Source organism: Zeus faber (genome assembly GCF_960531495.2).
Source record: "Zeus faber genome assembly, chromosome: 20".
Taxonomy (NCBI): Eukaryota; Metazoa; Chordata; class Actinopteri; order Zeiformes; family Zeidae; genus Zeus; species Zeus faber.
Window position 1 is genome coordinate 10,221,896 of NC_137207.1, and position 20,000 is coordinate 10,241,895.

At 47.8% G+C, this 20,000-nt stretch overlaps 1 protein-coding gene across 1 annotated transcript in view; it reads left to right on the forward strand.

Moving 5' to 3' along the window:
• Nucleotides 1–20,000, forward strand: part of dnah9 (dynein, axonemal, heavy chain 9) — a gene marked incomplete at both ends in the record, with an annotated part of 94,962 nt that overhangs the window by 8,316 nt on the left and 66,646 nt on the right. Inside the window, 24 exons of the mRNA XM_080020903.1 lie at nucleotides 1,931–2,039; nucleotides 3,006–3,247; nucleotides 3,431–3,566; nucleotides 3,698–3,894; nucleotides 4,064–4,326; nucleotides 4,409–4,570; nucleotides 4,683–4,905; nucleotides 5,017–5,183; nucleotides 5,703–5,846; nucleotides 6,422–6,581; nucleotides 6,770–6,925; nucleotides 7,789–7,921; nucleotides 8,095–8,372; nucleotides 8,815–8,945; nucleotides 9,149–9,275; nucleotides 9,643–9,795; nucleotides 10,244–10,369; nucleotides 10,932–11,171; nucleotides 11,438–11,598; nucleotides 13,873–14,029; nucleotides 15,368–15,472; nucleotides 17,247–17,404; nucleotides 17,747–17,885; nucleotides 19,085–19,372. Of these exons, the coding sequence (XP_079877029.1) occupies nucleotides 1,931–2,039; nucleotides 3,006–3,247; nucleotides 3,431–3,566; nucleotides 3,698–3,894; nucleotides 4,064–4,326; nucleotides 4,409–4,570; nucleotides 4,683–4,905; nucleotides 5,017–5,183; nucleotides 5,703–5,846; nucleotides 6,422–6,581; nucleotides 6,770–6,925; nucleotides 7,789–7,921; nucleotides 8,095–8,372; nucleotides 8,815–8,945; nucleotides 9,149–9,275; nucleotides 9,643–9,795; nucleotides 10,244–10,369; nucleotides 10,932–11,171; nucleotides 11,438–11,598; nucleotides 13,873–14,029; nucleotides 15,368–15,472; nucleotides 17,247–17,404; nucleotides 17,747–17,885; nucleotides 19,085–19,372 (4,155 nt within the window). The remainder of the gene's footprint in view (nucleotides 1–1,930; nucleotides 2,040–3,005; nucleotides 3,248–3,430; nucleotides 3,567–3,697; nucleotides 3,895–4,063; nucleotides 4,327–4,408; nucleotides 4,571–4,682; nucleotides 4,906–5,016; nucleotides 5,184–5,702; nucleotides 5,847–6,421; nucleotides 6,582–6,769; nucleotides 6,926–7,788; nucleotides 7,922–8,094; nucleotides 8,373–8,814; nucleotides 8,946–9,148; nucleotides 9,276–9,642; nucleotides 9,796–10,243; nucleotides 10,370–10,931; nucleotides 11,172–11,437; nucleotides 11,599–13,872; nucleotides 14,030–15,367; nucleotides 15,473–17,246; nucleotides 17,405–17,746; nucleotides 17,886–19,084; nucleotides 19,373–20,000) is intronic.

A 20,000-nucleotide genomic window follows, 5' to 3' on the forward strand; every position in this document is an offset into this window, starting at 1 on the left:
CCTGTTTGTTTTCGTTCGCTCCCACATGCAGATAACGTAAAGCAAGGTGACTCCAAAAAACGTCACATATTGTCCTAAAGCAGTTCTGCCGCTGATTTGTGACAGTGACAAAAACAGTATAAAAGCCCGACTGATATCCGTCATTATTTGACTTTTTTTGACCACATCGGGATCGGCAGTAATGGAGATGTGAAGTATTAACAAAAAAACATTGATTATTTATCCAGTACTTGTCTGTTTTACGCCACTTTAAAGTTACTCACCAAAATAAGGCATTATAAATCCATCCATGTTTGATTACACTCGCGTTTACACACTGACACGGCTCTCCAAGCAGTGTGTCATGCTGCGTTCGTGGGAAACTCAGAAAAATTTTTTTAATTTAATATCATCTTTTGCATTTTTTGATTCTATAAAAGTTCTTTGTGTGTTTAATTTTCTCCAACATAGAGACTTTGATAAAATATACATTTTTCAATTTGATTAAATAATGTTGCACTTTTTGACAAAATATCGGTCAAAACATCGGTAATTGGTGGGGTACGACTCTCCAAATTCGGGACTGGCATCAGATCATCAATGTTCACAATGTAAGTGTCAGTGTAACGTTACCTGGTATGCGAGCGCACACCGGGCATTGTCCTGATTGGATTACGACCCTGTCAGTCAAGCTCCTCGCTACCTGATGTATTTTCAGCGAGAAGCACTCATTACCCTCTCGCTGGTGACACACACACACACACACACACACACACACACACACACACACACACACACACACACAGTATGATCAGATCATCAAGCAGCCGTGACTGTGCCAAGAGTCATCACTTTCGGATTCAAAAATTTCATTAAATCAAATCAATTTGTACAAATCTGTTCATAATCTTTGAGATATTCTGCAATTAGGCAGACAGACAGACAGGGGTGGGAGGTAACAAAGTTTTATGTTTAGTTTGGTTGTCAATATTTCATTGTTTAAAATTGATGGGGAGGGAATATGTTTTTTATTGAGAATAAATTAAGAAACGTATAAGCTGTTATAAAGTAATTTGTTTGATTACATTTATTTCACTGAATATCAATAATTATAATACAAATTTAATTAAATTTGCCAACAACATCATTATTAGACAGGTACTAATACCTGTTATTTTGTCTTTATGAAGAGCGGTTACTGCAGGTAAGACTGCAGTATCTTGGGGGAAAAAAAGTGAATTGACTTGTAAAATAAATTAAACAAACAAACAAATAAATAAATAAATAGATAAAGATAACAATAATAATAATAATAATAATAATAATAATAATTATAATTATAATAATAATAATTTAACTGCATACACGTGCGTGTGCATGAACGTGTGGTAGACTGAAGGGGGTTTAGGGGTTTGAAAATGTGGTCACCCTAGTGAAGACCGTAATCTCCTCATGGAAAGAGAGTTTATTCTTTTATTCTGACCTGTTTTTCTTCCTGCTACTGTGTGCAAGAAGATATGAAGGAACAGAGCCCAGAGTCCCATGTGATTGTGTAGGGGCGTGACTTTGTTGATATAAAATTCTCAACTGCGCATGTGTGAGGTGGGTAAACCCAGCGAAACACTACCTCTGGCGGTCAGTAAGTGTGAAATAGGACCAGGTGGACTTTTTAATATCTTTTAAAGATGTTTGGGAGTTAAATTAATTAAAATGGAACTCACTTTGCCTCTGGTCTACTTATTCTCAGCTTAGCTGCTAACCTGTTTTCCGTGATAATGACGTAGTTTCAGTTGGCGAGTGTGAGCTAGTGACTGGTTGGTTTTAGACTTTCATTTTGCCCTCCCACCCTGTGCACCATCTGCCACTGGAATCAACAAACACAAATGACACCACAAACCTTTTCTTACCGGCCCTTTAAGAAAAGCCTAACCTAACTGTCCACCTCCTCCAGGTGATGAGCTCCCAGCAGGACCTGGAGTTCCCGCTGGTTCAGAGCCAACTGAAAGACATTGATGTTCAGCTCAAAGAGGCAGAAGAGAGTCTGAACTGGAACACTCAAGGTCAGGGCACGACAAGACGACTAAGACTTCATATAAAAACCCTTACTTCTCTCCCAGGGAAGGTCAGAATGCGTAATGCATTCAAGACTTTTCTCTTTGCCGCAAAGGATGGACACCGCCGCCGTACTCTGCTTTCCCTGTGATGGCTCGTGCCACCTTTTGTCATTTCTAGGGCAAATGTGAGTTTGACATTAAGCAGTTCAGCCACAGTGGGTTTGAATTTTCTGTCTCTGGAATAAGAACAGGAGAGGCGCTCAATAATTGATGCTGTTTGATTGACACGGCGTTTGGCGAGGGCTGGGGCGAGGGCGGGTGCCGTCGGTTTCTTAGGATCTGGGCTTTCCCACGAGGAGGGAACAGAAATTTGTTGAATATTTGTGCTTCAAGGCGGCACATGCAGTCTCTCTTTGGGGGAATTTGCGTTTGAGCTCTGAGGAGCTTCTATGCCGGACCCGACTCTTCTATGTCATGGTTTGTGCACACAAGAAAACCATTTTTGCGGATTGAAATCAGAGTCCTTTAATACTGCCCATTAGTGAGAAAATACCGTTTAATATCTTTTTTCAGAACTCGATCGATTAAAAATTCTGATGCCAATCACTCGGGCCGCGACTCCCAGCGATCAGAAAATGAGGTCTGCGTGGAAAAAATACCAGAGTTTTCCTTTGAGTCCATACACAAACCATGACATCCAACGCAGAAGCCTCTCAGATGCACTTTCTAAAGGGCTGTTTTTTTTAATGAAAATCTGTTGCAGGAGACTGAGTCGAGTACTCCTGACTCTGGCGAGCAAAGGATAAGACAGTGGAAGATGTTTTTCGCTCATTGTACTCTTAAGGCATTGTTGCGTCACTTTTTGAAGGTGTCGGATATGGATCCCGCCCTCCAAATCCCATTGCCTGACTTCCTTATAACCGTGGCCACATTTCTGTGTTGCCTGTCTTTTGCACCCTTCTTCGCCTCCAGGTGTCTGGGATTACATCCAGGATATCCGTGACCGCGTGTGTGACCTGGAGAGCCGCCTCCAGACGACCAAGGACCATGTGGTCGAGATCCAGACCTGCATGAAGTCCTGGATCTGCCCGATCTTCGACAGGAGAGAGGGCAAGAAAGACGCGCTGCTCCGCCTGGAGGACCGGGCCGAGAGGCTGGAGCGCTTTTACGGACTGATATGCACCTCCGGAGAGAAGATCCACTTCCTGCTCCAGGTGCTTGTTTTTTGTGTGTGGCTGTTTGAAAGTTATTTCGCTTACATTTCGTCATTTCTTTCCCTCTTGACTGTGATATTGCTCTTAAATCTTCCCTTTCACAAGTTGCTTTGAAATGATCGGATGTGACTAATTATGCTATATAGACCCAGTTTGTGAGTCTCAGCCTCCCATATGTCTCAGAGCAATCAGCAGCTGTTCCGAGCAAATCCAGACTCAGCCGAGTGGAAGGCCTACGTGGACTACATCGACGAAATGGTCCTGGATGGCTTCTTCAGCAGCATCGAGTGCTCACTCAAATTCTTCCTGAAAAACACAGGTAGGAAATCAGAGAAAAAAAATTATCCAAGTCACAAATTAACTTAATAACGCGCTAAAAAAACCCAAAAAACAACAACAACAACACAAGAAAATACTGTACAAACCGACTGACTCTTTCCTTCATGTCAGATCACACAGCCGGCGTAGCCCCTTTGTTTGAGACACAGCTGGACCTGAAGGTTCCTGACATGGTGTTCAGTCCTTCTCTGGAGATCGGAGAACCGGACGGATTCTACGACCTGGTGGAAAGCCTCATCAACGATGTGTACAGAATCTCTTCTCTTGTGCCACGCCTTTCTCTGCAAAGCCCGTTCCCTCACTACCAGGTATTGGGACAGTGATGTCAGAATCAGAAGCGTTTTTTATCGGCCTGGGACTTTCACATGGAGGACACATCGATATGTGGACTATCTATTTTGTGTTTATCTATAACCATACTGTATTTATACTGTATTATTTCATCTATTCTATTGTGTTTGTTTCCTTTCCCCATAGAGTGATATGGAAGACATGGCCCACCTGATGGAGATGCGGCAAGAGCTGATGAAGCGCATTGACTACGTCATAGTGGCGTGTCTTGAGTTCCGGAACTCCCTGGAGTGCTACGCCTACCTCTACGTGGATGACAAGGCGGAGTTCATGCGGCAGTTCCTGTTATACGGCCACGTCCTGACCACTCTGGAGATTGAGTCCCACGGCGAGGACGGGGTCCCGGAAACCCCTCCGACCCTGGACGACTTTAGGGAGCAGGTGGACGGGTGGGTGTTGAACATCCCTCTCCAAATGCCGTTCAACGTCATATATCCGCGGTGCTTGAGAGGAGTCTTCCCCCCGTCGCAGGTACGAGCAGATCTACGAGGAGGTGCACGGCCTGGAGCCGGTGTGTGTGTTCCAGGGGTGGATGAAGGTGGATGGGCGTGCCTTCAAGAGCGCTCTGCTCAACATCATCAAGAAGTGGAGCCTGATGTTCAAACAGCACCTCATTGACCATGTGACGAACAGGTACCGTAATCAATGGCTCGCCCGCACTGCAACTATAACCCGACAAGCTTATCAAATTTAGCTCCCTGAATCCATGCACACCTTTTCCCTAACGATCATCCGCCCCCCCCAGTCTCTCAGACCTGGCGAACTTCATCTCCGTGGCCGATGTGGGTCTAGCTCACCGGGTGGAGGAGGGCGACTATAGCGGTCTGGTTGAGGTCATGGGTCAACTGCTGGCGGTCAAGGAAAGACAAAGCACCACCGACGCCATGTTTGAGCCCCTCCAACAGACCATAGCTCTGCTGAGGGTGTACGAGCAGGAGCTGCCCGACGTAGTCTACAAGCAGTTGGAGGTGTGACGTGTCTACAGGGCGGAAGAGCCTTACCTATTCTCGCCGCGCTTCATCCGAGACGTTCATCCCTGTCTTTGCTACCTGTCTGTCCACCTCTCTATCTGTCGACAGGAACTGCCGGAAAAATGGACCAACGTGAAAAAACACGCGGTTATGGTCAAGCAACAGGTGGCGCCGCTGCAGGCCAGCGAGGTGGCCAGCCTGCGCAGGAAGTGCTCCGCCTTCGACGTGGAGCAGCACGCTTTCCGCGAGTACTTCCGCAAGAACGGGCCCTTCAGGTAGAGGTTTGGGGAGGATTATGAGCCGCGAACTTGATTATTTTTTTTCTACTCGGGTAGGTTTATTTATTTTTTAACAAAACCCAGTGGTAAAAGCACAATTACGATATCAAAACACCTTTTGAAAAAGCTAAATCGCTGGAAATGTCACCCTTCCCCTGCTATTGGTTGATAGCACAGTGCATGGAATTGTTATCATCTCCAGGCTTTCACATCAGGCAGGGCTAATTGAATCTTAACATAATGATAATTAATTCATTGGTAGAGATGCTTCGTCATAAAACCTAATTGTCATATTAGTTATGTGCATAGTTGGTCTCTTAATAACCTGGTGATTATTTTCTCATTAATGTTCTGGAAGTCATCGATAATTGTCACTGTGTGGGGCTGGCGGCGGAGACTCCGGCCTTGCCAACTAAATAAGGCCTGCTTTACACACTGTAAAGCAGGCCTTATTTCAGATTTTGCTGCGCTTTAATTTTCTCTGTACACGCATGGGCGCTCACGCTCGCATCCCAGGTTTGACAGCGAGAACCCTCACCAGATGCTGGACGCTTCCCACCGGCAGATCGAGGAGAGGGAGTCGGTGATGGCCTCCCTGTTGGAATCTGCCAGCCTGTTTGAGGTCAACCTCTCAGACTATAGACAGCTCCGGCAGTGCAGGTGGGATCCTGCCTGCTCCTTTCCAAATGCCAGACTTAATGAACCATTATAGCGTAATTGGACAACGTGTTAACGTTTCTTGAACAGATAAATCCAACGGCGCAGGCGTTAATGTTCATATTTCCCAAAGATATAACCATTAAAGAAGTTGTTTTTATCAATTCGTTATTTTTACATTTATTTCCAAATCGGAATTGTCCACATGTATTTCGGGTTGCGCCGCATTTGGCTTTTTTCGAAGTAAATGCTGTCCCGTTTTGTGATAATAAGTGAGGTCATTGATAGAGATGAACGCCGCTAGAATACGAATAGATGGCGAGAAAAAAAAAATTGACCGCACAGAAATTGCCTGTGGGAATTGGAGTTGACCCTAACGTGTTGAACTTCATCGCTATTTATTGCCACTTGGTGTCAAAAAGTCCTGGACACCGAAATTAACTCACTAGATCATCCTCATCAATAATTCACTTACCATCAACCGATGAAATTAGTGCTGTTGCCATTTATTTTCCCGGCATGTCGATCTCTTTTGCACCGACATATTACTACACCCTCCTTTCCTCCACTCCCTGAAGACGAGAGGTGGTGCTGTTGAAGGAGCTGTGGGACATGATCAACATGGTGGAGTCCAGCATGGCCGCCTGGAGAACCACCCCCTGGAGAGGCATCGACGTGGAGGAGATGGAGCTGGAGTGTAAACGGTTCTCCAAAGATATCCGTGGGCTGGATAAAGAGGTGAGAGCCGGGGAAGGAGAATATCAAATTACTTTTTTTTTTTTTTACTTTTTCATTATTTCTTTGAATTTTCTTTTTTATTCACGTCGATTAATATTCTCATTCATCTTCAGTCCACTAATGATGGCTGCTTTCCGAGGGAGTTTGGCACCCGCTGCCCTCTGATCCCGTCTTTTTGTCTTCATCAGGTGAGAGCGTGGGACGCCTTCGCGGGGCTGGACAGCAGGGTGAAGAACCTCCTCATCTCTCTGCGGGCCGTGGCCGAGCTCCAGAACCCGGCCATCCGGGCCCGACACTGGCAGCAGCTGATGGCCGCCACCGGGGTCCACTTCACCATGAACGAGGTGCTAGGCGCCGCTATGTGTGGAATTCTTAAATCGTGTGAAGGAGTGTCGGTTAGAGCCATCACAAATACGTCGTAATTACATAATCGCCCGATCGCAAGTATTTGAGCGCATTTTGTCAAGTCGTTAAATTCTTGAAACGTGAGATGCCAATAAATGTCACAATAAATACAACGTTTTTGTCAGCTGGGTGAAGAAAAAAATAACTGTCTACCCAATTTTTGCTGTTGAAATATTTGTGGCTTTTCCTCCTAAGGTAATTGTGTATTGTCGCACCGTTATGAACTGAACATAATGGTCAATTAAAATGTTTATTTAGTTATTATCGACAATTAGCAAACAAAGGAAAATGTCATGATTCGAGTATCCCATAACATGCATAGATCCGTTTATAACTGCTTTTGCATTATGATTCATATAGATTATCATTAAGTATTTTGCATCATCATTTTTCCTTTATTGTTCCGGTTTTTTTTTACATTGCAGTCTAGCTGCAATCCTCATTAGGCTTTATGGATATTTGCATTAAATAGCTTTTGGAGGTGTTAAAGAACGGCTGTCAATATGATTCATTCGAGTGCTTGATATGCTCGTTATGTACCGTAGAACTAGAAGCGGGTGAAAGCTGTGGGTCCCGACTGTCTGAAAAAAAATGTTATTATGAACCCTAAATTGCCCCGCTTTCTGCTGTCTAATATCTGCTTTCCTAATTAGTTTTAGTGCGCGCCAGTCGTACAAAACCGCCAGCGGCGTGACGGGGCGTTACGTAAAAAAGGATGAAGCCGAGCGCTGAAACGGTGTGTGTGTGTGTGTGTGTGTGTGTGTGTGTGTGTGTGTGTGTGTGCTTGTGTCTGTTTGTGCAGGACACCACCCTGTCCGACCTGCTGCAGCTCAACCTGCACAGCTTTGAGGAGGAGGTGAGAGAGATCGTGGACAAGGCGGTCAAAGAGATGAGCATGGAGAAGGTCCTCTCCGAACTCAACTCCACGTGGACGGGTACTGCAAGATGGAGCTCGACGCTCATTTACAGCGCAAACAGCAAAATAAACAATGTTTCCACAAGTTTGATGACAATATTCCTACTTTATAAGGCCTTGATTCTCTGACCGTGGTTAGCGTTGCATCAGTTTATCTGGATGATATTTCATCCACCCACTGCTCGTCTCCAGGTATGGAGTTCCAATACGAGCCCCACCACAGGACCCAGCTGCCTCTGCTGCGCTCGGACGAGGACCTGATTGAAACCCTGGAGGACAACCAGGTGCAGCTGCAGAACCTCATGTCGTCCAAGTACATCGCCCACTTCCTGGAGGAGGTGTCCAGCTGGCAGCGTAAGCTGTCGGTGGCCGACATGGTCATCTCCATCTGGTTCGAGGTGCAGCGCACCTGGACTCACCTGGAGAGCATCTTCATCGGCTCCGAGGACATCCGCTCGCAGCTGCCCGAGGTCCCATGAGCGCTCACCGACTCACGTCATGCGCACTCGCGAACAATGCGTACAGTATGGTGTCCTACATCCAGAAATGCCAAAATACACAAACGCATCCCTTCGCTCGGAGAAACACGCAAATGTGCATGTACGCACACATACACACACTCAAACGTGCACGTGCACAAACACACTCATGCGATACGTGGGTGACTCTTGTACTGTACTTATAAATCAAGGCTTCATTAATTGCCTTATAGGACCACTTTAGGAAATGGGAATCACACGTCTTCCTTAATTGCCCCCCTGCTGATGGGGTTTGCTTAAAGCCAGATGTTTGCCATTAAATCTCTCCGATTCCCTCTCTCTCTCTTTCCCCCCTCTCTCTCTCTCTCTCGCTCTCTCTCCTATGGGAACCCAAAATCCCCTGGCCCGGCTCCCGCTTGGAAACCCTCTGCAGGACTCCAAGCGCTTTGAAGGGATTGATTTTGATTTCAAAGAGGTGGCGAATGAGGCCCATAAAACGCCCAACGTGGTGGTGGCGACCAATAAGCCCGGCCTGTTTTCCAAACTGGAGGACATCCAGTCCAGGTGAGGGAGGGTGGCAGATCAACGGTGCTGTTGAAGATGTAGCAGCGTGGCGCAAGCACACACACACACACACACACACACACACACACACACACACACACACACACACACACACACACACACACACACACACACACACACACACACACACACGGACATGGAAGGACATTAAGCAACATTTCACATGTTGTGATCCTGTACAGGCTGTCCATGTGTGAGAAGGCTCTTGCTGAGTACCTGGACACCAAGCGTCTGGCATTCCCCAGGTTCTACTTCATCTCCTCGGCTGATCTGCTGGACATCCTGTCCAACGGGACCAACCCGCACCAGGTGAGAGCATCAGATGTTACAAAAGTTGCAAGAGATGATGCAGAAAAACGCTCCTTTAAGGCTGTAGTTTCACTCCTCAGCCTCTTTTCTCTTATGAATCATTATCTCAGAGCCGTATATATTATTTTTAGTGTTGTTCTCATAGTGTCCACATGGGGGCAATGTTTGACATACATACGGCATCCAATTGTCAGGGTGCTGCATGTTAGTGTATTTACACCATAAATCAATGACTCCTCAGCACAATTTAAAAAAAGCGATAATATAATGTCAGTATTTGTCAACAGCAATAAAAAGCACTGTCAGAGAGTGAACTGTGTGTAATCCAAGCTGTCCAAGCTGAGCGTGAGGCTTCACTGTCGCTCAGGTCCAGAAACATCTGTCCAAGCTCTTCGACAACATGGCCAACATGGAGTTTGAAAAGGACGATGAGGGGAACCACTCTAAGATTGCCCTGGGCATGTACAGCAAAGAGGAGGAGTACGTCCCCTTCAATCGGGTCTGCGACTGCAACGGGCAGGTACGTTACGCGCTGCACGTGCAACGGTGCACGTGCTGTGGTCATTTCCACAGCTTGGATCGTGGAGCCCCACTCCATCGGAATTACACCAGGAAGTTTCTCAAGGATACAGTCGTATGACCGCGGCTGTGTGTTTTTGAGTCCCATCATTTTATGGCTGATATAAATTCTCACAACTTGAATTCATAGGGATGAATGCACAACATAGATATCAGGTACCACCCAAAGTGAAAAAATAAAGAGAGACAAGGTGATGAATATCCAAGTCCATAAATTTTCCATTATGCCCGACAGTGCTGCCTTGATTCCACTTCCACGCTAATGCTTATTAATGACCTCATTAGGGGGCGCTGATAAGAGAGCGCCGCGATGCTTGTGAGGTGGGGACGCCACAATATTTCAGCGTTTTGTTCACCTCGCCCTCTTTGTCATGGCTTCTTTCTCTCAGGTGGAGGTCTGGCTGAACCGCGTCATGGACACCATGCGTGCCACCGTGCGTCACGAGATGACAGAGGGGGTGGTGGCCTACGAGGACAAACACAGGGAGCAGTGGTTGTTTGACTACCCGGCTCAGGTACCGCACTGGTTTTGGGGTCGGACATTTAAAACTACAAAGCTACAGCATGAGGGGGAATGTATCTGTATATTTTAAGCGCATGCACTGGCAACAAGTTTGTCAATAAGATGCATAGTAAGGAATTTACCCCAAAGTCCCGCAGATTTACAGTAAATCCACTGCAAGCAAGGATTGAAATTCCATTGAAATCCACTTTATATTTATATAGCTTTTTGAGACTTTCCACAAAGGTCAGGCACCGTTTTTGCAGTTGAGTCCTTTCGTAAGAATAATGGTAAAAAGGTATTTCTATTTTAATTGAATAGCTCCCATTTAGCTGACTTTATTCTCCACTAAATTCTCGAGACACTGTTTTGCTTTTAATACTTGACTACATTTACTGTAATTTCAGGGTTTATGATCATTTTACTTGAATACAATGTTTAATGTAGGACTTCAACCACAGTCCTTTTATGCAGTGTCATCAACTTTACAGTCTCATCCAGTTTGACGTCTGATCCAGCATGTGGCACGCCTCATGCCCAGTCAGCTCTTCATGCTCCGCCCCCGCCCATTTCAGGTGGCGCTGACCTGCACCCAGATCTGGTGGACGTCCGACGTGGGCATGGCCTTCGCCCGCCTGGAGGAGGGTTACGAGAACGCCATGAAGGAGTACTACAAGAAGCAGGTGTCCCAACTCAACACTCTCATCTCCATGCTGGTTGGCCAGCTGACGCCAGGGGACCGCCAGAAGGTCATGACCATCTGCACCATCGACGTGCACGCCAGGGACGTGGTGGCCAAGATAATTGCTCAGAAGGTGAGGAAGGCTGCTGGCGGATGTGCAAGCCCGTGTATTCAATTTTCCACGCAGGCCCACCGATCGGATCCGTTACCAGCCATTACTCTGAGAATCAGCAGCAAGCGCATTAATATATTCAAGCGAGGTGTGTCATTAGCATAATTAGGGGGGAGAAAAGCCACGATTATTCCAGCCTTCCTCTCCGGCACCGACACAGTCTCTGATGATCCAGTCAATCCCCCTCTCTCGCTCCCTCTCTATTTATCTGTCTCCGTCCTCTCCAGGTGGATAACTCACAGGCGTTCATTTGGCTGTCTCAGCTGAGACATCGCTGGGGAGAGAAGGAGGCACATTGTTTCGCCAACATATGCGACGCCCAGTTCCTCTACTCATACGAATACCTGGGCAACACTCCTCGGCTGGTGATTACCCCTCTCACCGACAGGTACAGCAGACATGGCGGCGATCAGTGCCTTCCCCAGGGGGCCAAGCAAGCGACGACATAAGATTACGGGCCGTCAATTTCTTTTGATTGATGCACGCGAGACGCAAGGTTTTTCCAGTTTCAGAGCCCGTCTCATTTCCCCTCGTCTCGCGCGCGTATCCGCGGCAAACGAAACCTTTTACAAACTGCTCCGCGAGAGGAGGCCTTGCCAAAAGATGTTTGTTTTATATTAAAAAACTGCCGCTTAAGCCCTTTGGCAAACCGCGTCCCCGCACTCTTGCGATTGCGATTCCCTTTGAAGCACGAACAAAGCAGGAACAATGGTCTTCAGGAGGCTGGACCAACAGCCGTGCGGCGAGGCTCCACCATATGGTGCATGTCCTTGATTTGGGAGCGCTACATGTCAGGCGATGGCCACTGACTTTTATTTTCGGCGCTGCGCGAGGGGCCGCGGTGGGGAACGGATTGTTTCTTTGTGTCCTCCACGTGAGGCGAGGTAAAAAAAACGGAAATCGACACATCACCCGAGCACGTTGGCGTGGCGTTGAGGGGTGGAAGGTGACATGAGACAGATACAGGTTACAAATGCGCTCTGTAATATCTTTGTCCAAAGGCGCTTATCGAAACACGAGAGATGATTCCTGGGTGTGTGATTTGAATACCTTCTGAAGAGGCCGTACATCAAATTTCAAAAGGAACATTTGCTATTTAGATAAGCGTTATGTGGTTGTGCACCGCAAGCAGGCTGGGTCTAGTTACTGAGGTGTGTTCGCTGTGGCATCATTACGCTAATGAATCGCACGCTGTAATCCATAACCACAGCGGGGAATGGTTTTGGCACAAAACAAGCATTTGCTCAACGCTTGCTGCAGGACCTCTTAAGGCTGCACCATTATGCAAAATGTCAAGAATATTTTAACTCAGCAAGCGCGGAGAGCGAAAGGGGAAGGGGGGTCGGGATTTGGGGAGAGACAGGCGGAGGGAGAAAGTGAGGAAGGGAGACAGATGGAGAACAAGTGAGACAGAATGAGGTGCAGCCATTTCTTACCGCGCAAAGACGTCGCCGCGAAGCAAGCCACCTCGTGGCCGGCAATTTCAGGAGCAGGGTTCCAGAGCCTCTCCTCATTCCCAGGTTTAGGTATTCACTGGGGGACATCCTTATCCAACCATCCAGGTGATTGATTGTGTGTTTTTTTTCGACCATATTTTAGGGGAAGAGCCATAAAGCTGGTTGGCAACAGTGCGGATGCGCCGTACACAGATGGCCTCATTTGTCTTCCGGCGGCTTCCGTCTCTCGTTACGCTTCCCAATATTACCCCCCACCCCCACCCCCACCCACCACCACCACCACCACCAATTCATCATCTGTTAACCAGGGCTCATTAAAATCATCACGGTATCGACATCCAAGGCAAAACCATTGTGTTTATCCCTTTTCATCAATGTGGTCTTGATTGTCTCCATCAGTTCTCATCACCCGTGACTGCAGGTTTTATTGATACTGGACCGGGAGGAACGTTTGTTCCTCCTGACAGGTTCTGTAGGGCGAAGTAATCGCTGGTGTCAATGATCAGCCTGCGTGATGATCAAAGTGCCAGGGTGCAGGGTGTGTGTGTGTGTGTGAGTGTGTGTGAAGGGGGCGGAGGAGCAACGTTGGCAGAATGGGGTTACTGTTACTATTGCATGTTACAAGGGGTCGCTCTATTTTGCCCTCATTGGAGTTGTCATACTGTCATACGCTGTGGGTAGCTGTATCAGGTAAACGCCCAACCTCCGGGCTCCTTAAAAGAGGTTTGTGAGGGTCGCCAGCAAAATCATTATCGTTAAAATTCCCAATGATTTCATTTACAAGGTGTTAACACCATTAGAGAATGTTCAATACGACTGTTTTGATCAAGGTTTCATTGTTACCTCCCTAACTATAATATAGACGTATGGAAGTTTGGCCTGAATCCTATCTAATGGTGCCGGTCCTGGTGACAAAATCAAATGGGCTTTATGGCCTAATGGCTATCAAATTCAGTGTCCTTGGTACAGTATGAAAAAGGTTGAGGATCACTGAGCTAGAATATGTAAAATTGCCCACGTGTAAAATCATCCATTTAAACAGAAACGAATAAAAGAATAGCAGGTATCTCACTTTCGACACAGTTGAGTTCAGGGTATAGCAGCCGGCTTCCGTTTCTAACATTTTTTGCTTAGGGCGCAAAGTAAATAACGTGTCATTATTTCCTTTGTGTTTATGTGTTTGTATTTACTTATTCTGCCATCAGATGCTACATCACGCTCACCCAGTCGCTCCACCTGACCATGAGCGGCGCTCCAGCAGGTCCGGCGGGCACAGGGAAGACGGAGACCACCAAGGACCTGGGTCGAGCGCTGGGCATCATGGTCTACGTGTTCAACTGCTCAGAGCAGATGGACTACAAGGTGTGTGTGCGCGCGCGTGTGTGTGTGTGCGCCTGCAGCTGCACGTGTGTGTGAATGGCACGCAAGGACGTGCACTTGAGACACTGCACGTTTTGCTAATGGTCCATATCATGCACGGTTCTTTTCATCTATGCTTTTTTTTCTGTCACCGACGTAGTGTTGGTGTCAAGTCGTCAAACCAACTCCACATCCTTTGACGTTCTTGCTTTTTTAAATTTCTCTTTTCATCTTCCCGCACCCCCGCCCCTCTTCCTCCTCCTCCTCCTCCACCCTCGCAAACCCCTCCAACCCCACCCCCACTCGAAGGGAAGAGAGCAGATTAGTTAAACCCTCATGGTTTTTACCGCTTACTCCTTTGGGCTTTCCTTCAAGCTATGTCATAAATGCCCTTGTCATATTTATCCTTCATCACACTCCATTGCACACGCACACACACGCAAACGCACACACACGCAAACACACACACAAACACACACACACACACATACACACCCCTTGCACGGTGAGTGGTCAGGGGAGATGTAAACATAATCTCTGATACATCTTGTTCACGCTTCCCGGACAGGGGCGTCATTAACGTATACAGGCTCAGCGGTGAGGCGCTAACCCGCTCCGGCTTCAGATGCTGTCGCACACCTATGCGGGGGCCGTGCAGACACGCACGCGGGCAGGTGCACGCACGGCAGCGCCGGGGCTGGCTCGCGCACGCGTGCACGCCCGCACGCCCGCGCCGGCACCACCCACGGAGTGAATCAATCCTCCAGTCAACAGCGGTTGGCGTCAGAGCGGGTTTCTCTGGCCCTGTAATTGGGAGGAGAAGCCGCATCCAGTCCCAGCGGCGCTCCGGAGGGTTGCTCATCTGCCCTGAAGTCGATGTTCTGTGTTTGGAAGAAGAAGAAGAAGAAGAAGAAGAAGAGGAAGAAGAAGGAGGAAAACGTGGGCCGCAGCCTTTAGAACATTTTTCTGTTTTTCCTTTTGGGGTTTTTTTCCGAGCTCAAACTTACTTTGGCGGCAAAGATGTCTCGCCGGCATGACTTTGCCGCTGCTCTTCCCCTTGCTCTGGTCGTGCTGTGCCCCTAATGCCGGCGCGACGGCGAAGGTGCTGGAGTTAAATGTCTTGCCATACAGTATATCTCAATCTCTAATTGGCAATACCTCTCTTTAATCTATCCCCCATGTGCCTTGTCCGCCTGACTAATTTACTACCTTTGTGTACCTGACGAGCTGACTCTGTGTCCTGCGGTGTCAATATACCCATCTGTCTCTCTCTTTCTTTAACTCCTCTCTCTCTCTCTCTCTCTCTCTCTCTCCCTCTCTCTCCCTCCCTCTCTCCTCCAGTCATGCGGAAATATCTACAAGGGCCTGGCTCAGACCGGGGCGTGGGGCTGCTTCGATGAGTTCAACCGGATCTCCGTGGAGGTGCTGTCCGTGGTGGCGGTGCAGGTGAGCGTGAAGCCGCGGGCGGATCCCACATTACGGCTTTATGAGTCGTGACTCATTAGCCGGACGGGCGCCTCCAACACGTCGTTAGCGGAGGTCTGCGGAGGTCCCGCAGTCAACATAAACTGCACATGAATGTATTCACACTACATGATAATAAAAGCACGTTCCCGGAGACCCCAGCCGGCCGTTTGATTACGGCCCTTTGAGAAATTAGCCGTTTTCTGCTTGCCTCGGCTCAGATGCTCGCCATCGCCGTTGTCTTGTTGCTTTACTACCTGGGATTAACTGCAACCCCCACCGGCCTCACACGGTTACCTTGGGTTTGGGCTATGATATGGAAAAGCATACAGCTGATACGAACGCCGATCAGGATCGCGATAATCACGAGGGCCCTTCCCGGACACAATAGATCATTATTCATCTGCCAGACTTAAGAGTGTAGTTGTTCCTCTGCCCTTCCCTCCCTCTTCAGCGGCACTGAAAGTCAAGCACGCATTCTCTCCATAAGCCGCGCAAGTCTTACGGCACTTAGAGAATTTGAAGTGTCGGCAGAATGAATGAGCATTTGCGCGCTATAATGAATCATTTGGTGGTGTTTCGGGGTGTGGATGTAGCTGCGGTGAGGATGTAGCTGCGGTGTGGACTACACAAACCGCAAACTGCCCCGCGTTGCAGCGCAGAATTGTGGGGGGGCCCCCGCAGAGGATGACAGGGTGGCGCCGGGCACCGTACCGGAGGGCGCTTAATCCATCCCCATCAAAGTAGAAACAGGCGCCGCAGCACACCGGAAACACTTGTCGTCGGGTAGACCGGCGCCATACGAGGCGGACCCAAACCAAACAGAAGGCCGCCAGGCGCAGCAGCATCGGGATAGATTGCCTCTATACCAACACCACTTCCTAGCCTCCAGCCGACGGGAGGCCGGGCTTCAAATCTCCAATCTTCATTATTCAAAGAGCCAGCGATGAATCCAAATTGGACTCTCAGAGATCCCACCGTACACTTCAGCGGCAGTTCCAGTCTTGTTTCGTTAATGTGCGCACCGTTTTTATCCGGCTTCTGTCCCGTCGCTGTGGGATGGCCGCGGTGCCGAAGCACTGTTTCAAGTCTCGGATAAAGAGAGAAAAAAGAAAGAAAAGGAGCTCTTCTGTTGAACTCCACTCGACTTTTTCCAGGAACCGCTCGGTTTGTGTTGGTATTTCTCCCCCCTCTGTTCTAGTATGACCGACTGATCTGCGGCTGAGTCATCTGTGAAGAGGAGTTTCCCCCTCGTCGTTTCTTTCCTCTTTATTCAGCCGCCGATCGCCGACGCCCCTTTACCCCATGCGTGTTGAATTCCTAGTCGACTCACAGGCCGGGCCGGGGAAACTGGACATCATTTCTACGACAACCCGTTCAGTGGGGTTGTCGTAGATCCAATCAGGCCGGGCGAGCGGAGACTGTCGGAGAATGAAGGAGCGTAAACTCCGCGGTCCATCCAACCAGTAAACCGCCGGCGAAAAATTGTGCTCTCGTCAGCGGTGAGATTGAATTTTCGCAGGGAAAAAACGCTCGCTGTCACACAATTTGACAGACCGTGACAAATTGACTCGGGTATGTGCTGTGTGGTATTAATGCTTGATTAATATGCCACAAACACTACGTTTATTTTTCATCCCTCTGTTCCCCTGCGTGCGCCGACGTTGTTTGGCTGCAACATTTCTGTACTCCCAAGGATGGGAACAGCGAACACCACCAACAATTTGGTATATTATGTGTTTTCTGCTGTCACCAGGTGAAAAGCATCCAGGACGCCATCCGTGACAAGAAGCAGAGGTTTAACTTTATGGGGGAGGATGTGAATCTTTTCCCCTCTGTGGGCATCTTCATCACCATGAATCCTGGTTACGCCGGCAGGACTGAATTACCGGAGAACCTGAAGGCGCTCTTCAGGTAGGTGCCAGACCTTACTGAGTGTCACACGGCAGAAGGTAATGGCCACTCACAACTTGGGTATCATATCTAATAAATATAGTATATCGATATTATATATTTTATAGGAATAAAGATAAATATGATATTGCATCATAATATGAGTAACATGCACTGAATCTATATTGAACCTCTCAGATCATCTAATCGAATTTGTTGTAATTTCCCCACTTTCCATCTATTGGCTCCATTGGATCCAGACCTCTGGATGGCGACAGAACAAAGAAGCCCAAGAAAGGGCTAAAACCTATAATAAACTGTCTTTTTAGGAAACGTCACCACTCATTGCCACCTCTTTTGCAGACCGTGCGCCATGGTGGTGCCGGACTTCGAGCTCATCTGTGAGATCATGTTGGTGGCGGAGGGCTTCCTGGAGGCCCGAATCCTGGCCAGGAAGTTCATCACCCTGTACACGCTTTGTAAAGAGCTGCTCTCCAAGCAGGTACGGGGCTGTTTTCATTGGCCATCGCAGAGGTTTCCACGTTCACAAATGTGTCACATGTCAGTTCAAAGTTCAAATCGACCAAACAATCGCCCGCTCTGCCTTTCTTCCTCCCTTATACGTCATATGAATGCAGTACGGGTACATACGGTAGAGTCTGCATGGAAAGGTGTTTTAAAAAGATTTCAGAGCGACAAACATGTCTGAACGTTTATTGAAGACTGAAGCTGTTGCCCTGCCGGCCTCATTCCAACTCTCTCGAACTTACTGTGTCTGTGAAGATGTGGTATCGGCGTCACTTTAATAAGGCCCAGGTTTATACAAGGAAAACAAACCGCCGCTCTAGTATGGCGAGTATTTTTAATGGCCAGAAAACCATTTTCCTTTCAAATGGTACAATTAGAAGTAGCGTTTGAACCTTTGCGGAAGCTTTTAACAAGGCCAGTTTTTCGGGAACATCAAACAAAAGAAGTGAATCCCTCGCCTTTAAGTTGACGGAAGTGGTGGTGTGATGGCCATTTTTCTCCACTTTTCTTCATTCCAATATTAAAATCCTCACTCCCGATGTTGCACCAATATTTTAAGTTATTAATAATGAATAAAGTCGCTCCTGGCCAAGGATTTGCGGCTGGAGGATGTTATGACCTTTGGATTATGAATGAATATTTTGTGATCGCAGGCCTATTGAAGCGACATTGCGCAATATTTCAACTTTATTCAAGAGTCACAAGGCCGACACTCTTCGATTGCGAAGCAGCGTAAATATCACCTTCATTATTTTCTCCCCCCACCCCCTTGTTATGCAGAGTTGTTTAATTCCACGTTTTCATTTCAGCTTTTTCAACATTAGCCATGCCTAATGAAATTAAATGATAATGAACTGACCGCTGCTGTAAGCTATAATCTCAAAGGCTGAAGCTGCAAATCAATGGAAAGTAGTAAGCCAGGAATCCGCTTTCCTCTGCTTTTTAGCTGATTCAAAGTCAACAAAAAACAATAGAAACTGTCTGGCCAGGACAGTCTAGGTTTTCGTTTTATGTTCCACCGGGCAAAATTTGCAAGCCTCTTTTAAGTTATTGCCACTTCGCCATTTCAAGCACTGGATCGTCGAGCTTCTTTGTTTTGAATGTAATTGCATTAGCAGTTAAACTGATGTATTTTTTCATCGTTTGGGTCGCATCATTGTGTCCGTGCGGTAGGACCATTACGACTGGGGGCTGCGAGCCATCAAGTCGGTGCTGGTGGTGGCAGGCTCGCTGAAGAGGGGAGACCCGGGGCGACCCGAGGACCAGGTCCTGATGCGGGCGCTCCGGGACTTCAACATCCCCAAGATCGTGACCGACGACATGCCGGTGTTCATGGGGCTGATCGGAGACCTGTTCCCCGCCCTGGACGTCCCCCGGAAAAGAGACATGGTCTTTGAGGAACAGGTCAAGAAGTCGGTGCTGGACTTGAAGCTGCAGGCTGAGGACAACTTTGTGCTCAAGGTGAGCTCAGGTTTTACAACCCCCCCCCCCCCCCCCCCCCCAAAGTGTTTCTGTCTATCATCTCGTCCTGTTTCTCTGTCTCCTTCTTTCTCTCTCCCTTGTGCATTTTGATTTATTGGACTCCTCATTTTGATTACTGCCCAATAACTCCAGCCCCACCAGAGTGTGGGTTGATTGCCAAGTGGAGGACAATAGGCAGACACAAACACAACTTGTCTGCAGACCACAAGCGGGGTCCTGCAATTGGGTTTTGTCGATGGTTAAGATGGATATTACAGTCGCAGCACTCTCACAGATTGATGTTACTCCTCTGGAAAAGCTATTTACCTTGTGTTGCGCTGTTTCGGGGGGGAAATAGACATTACTGTCACACGAGTCACTGGAATCTGGATGAATAGGGCAAACAACTTGCAAAACCCAGTGGTAACACTGCAGCCGTAGTGCACGTGCCCGAGTGTCTGGCCTCGCAGTTTTTGTCATTATAACGCATAGAGACGCGCACAAGAACACTTCCAAACGGGCACACACACTAACACAGACACTCACACACACACACACACACACACACACACACACACACACACACACACACACACACACACACACACACACAAAAACACACACACAT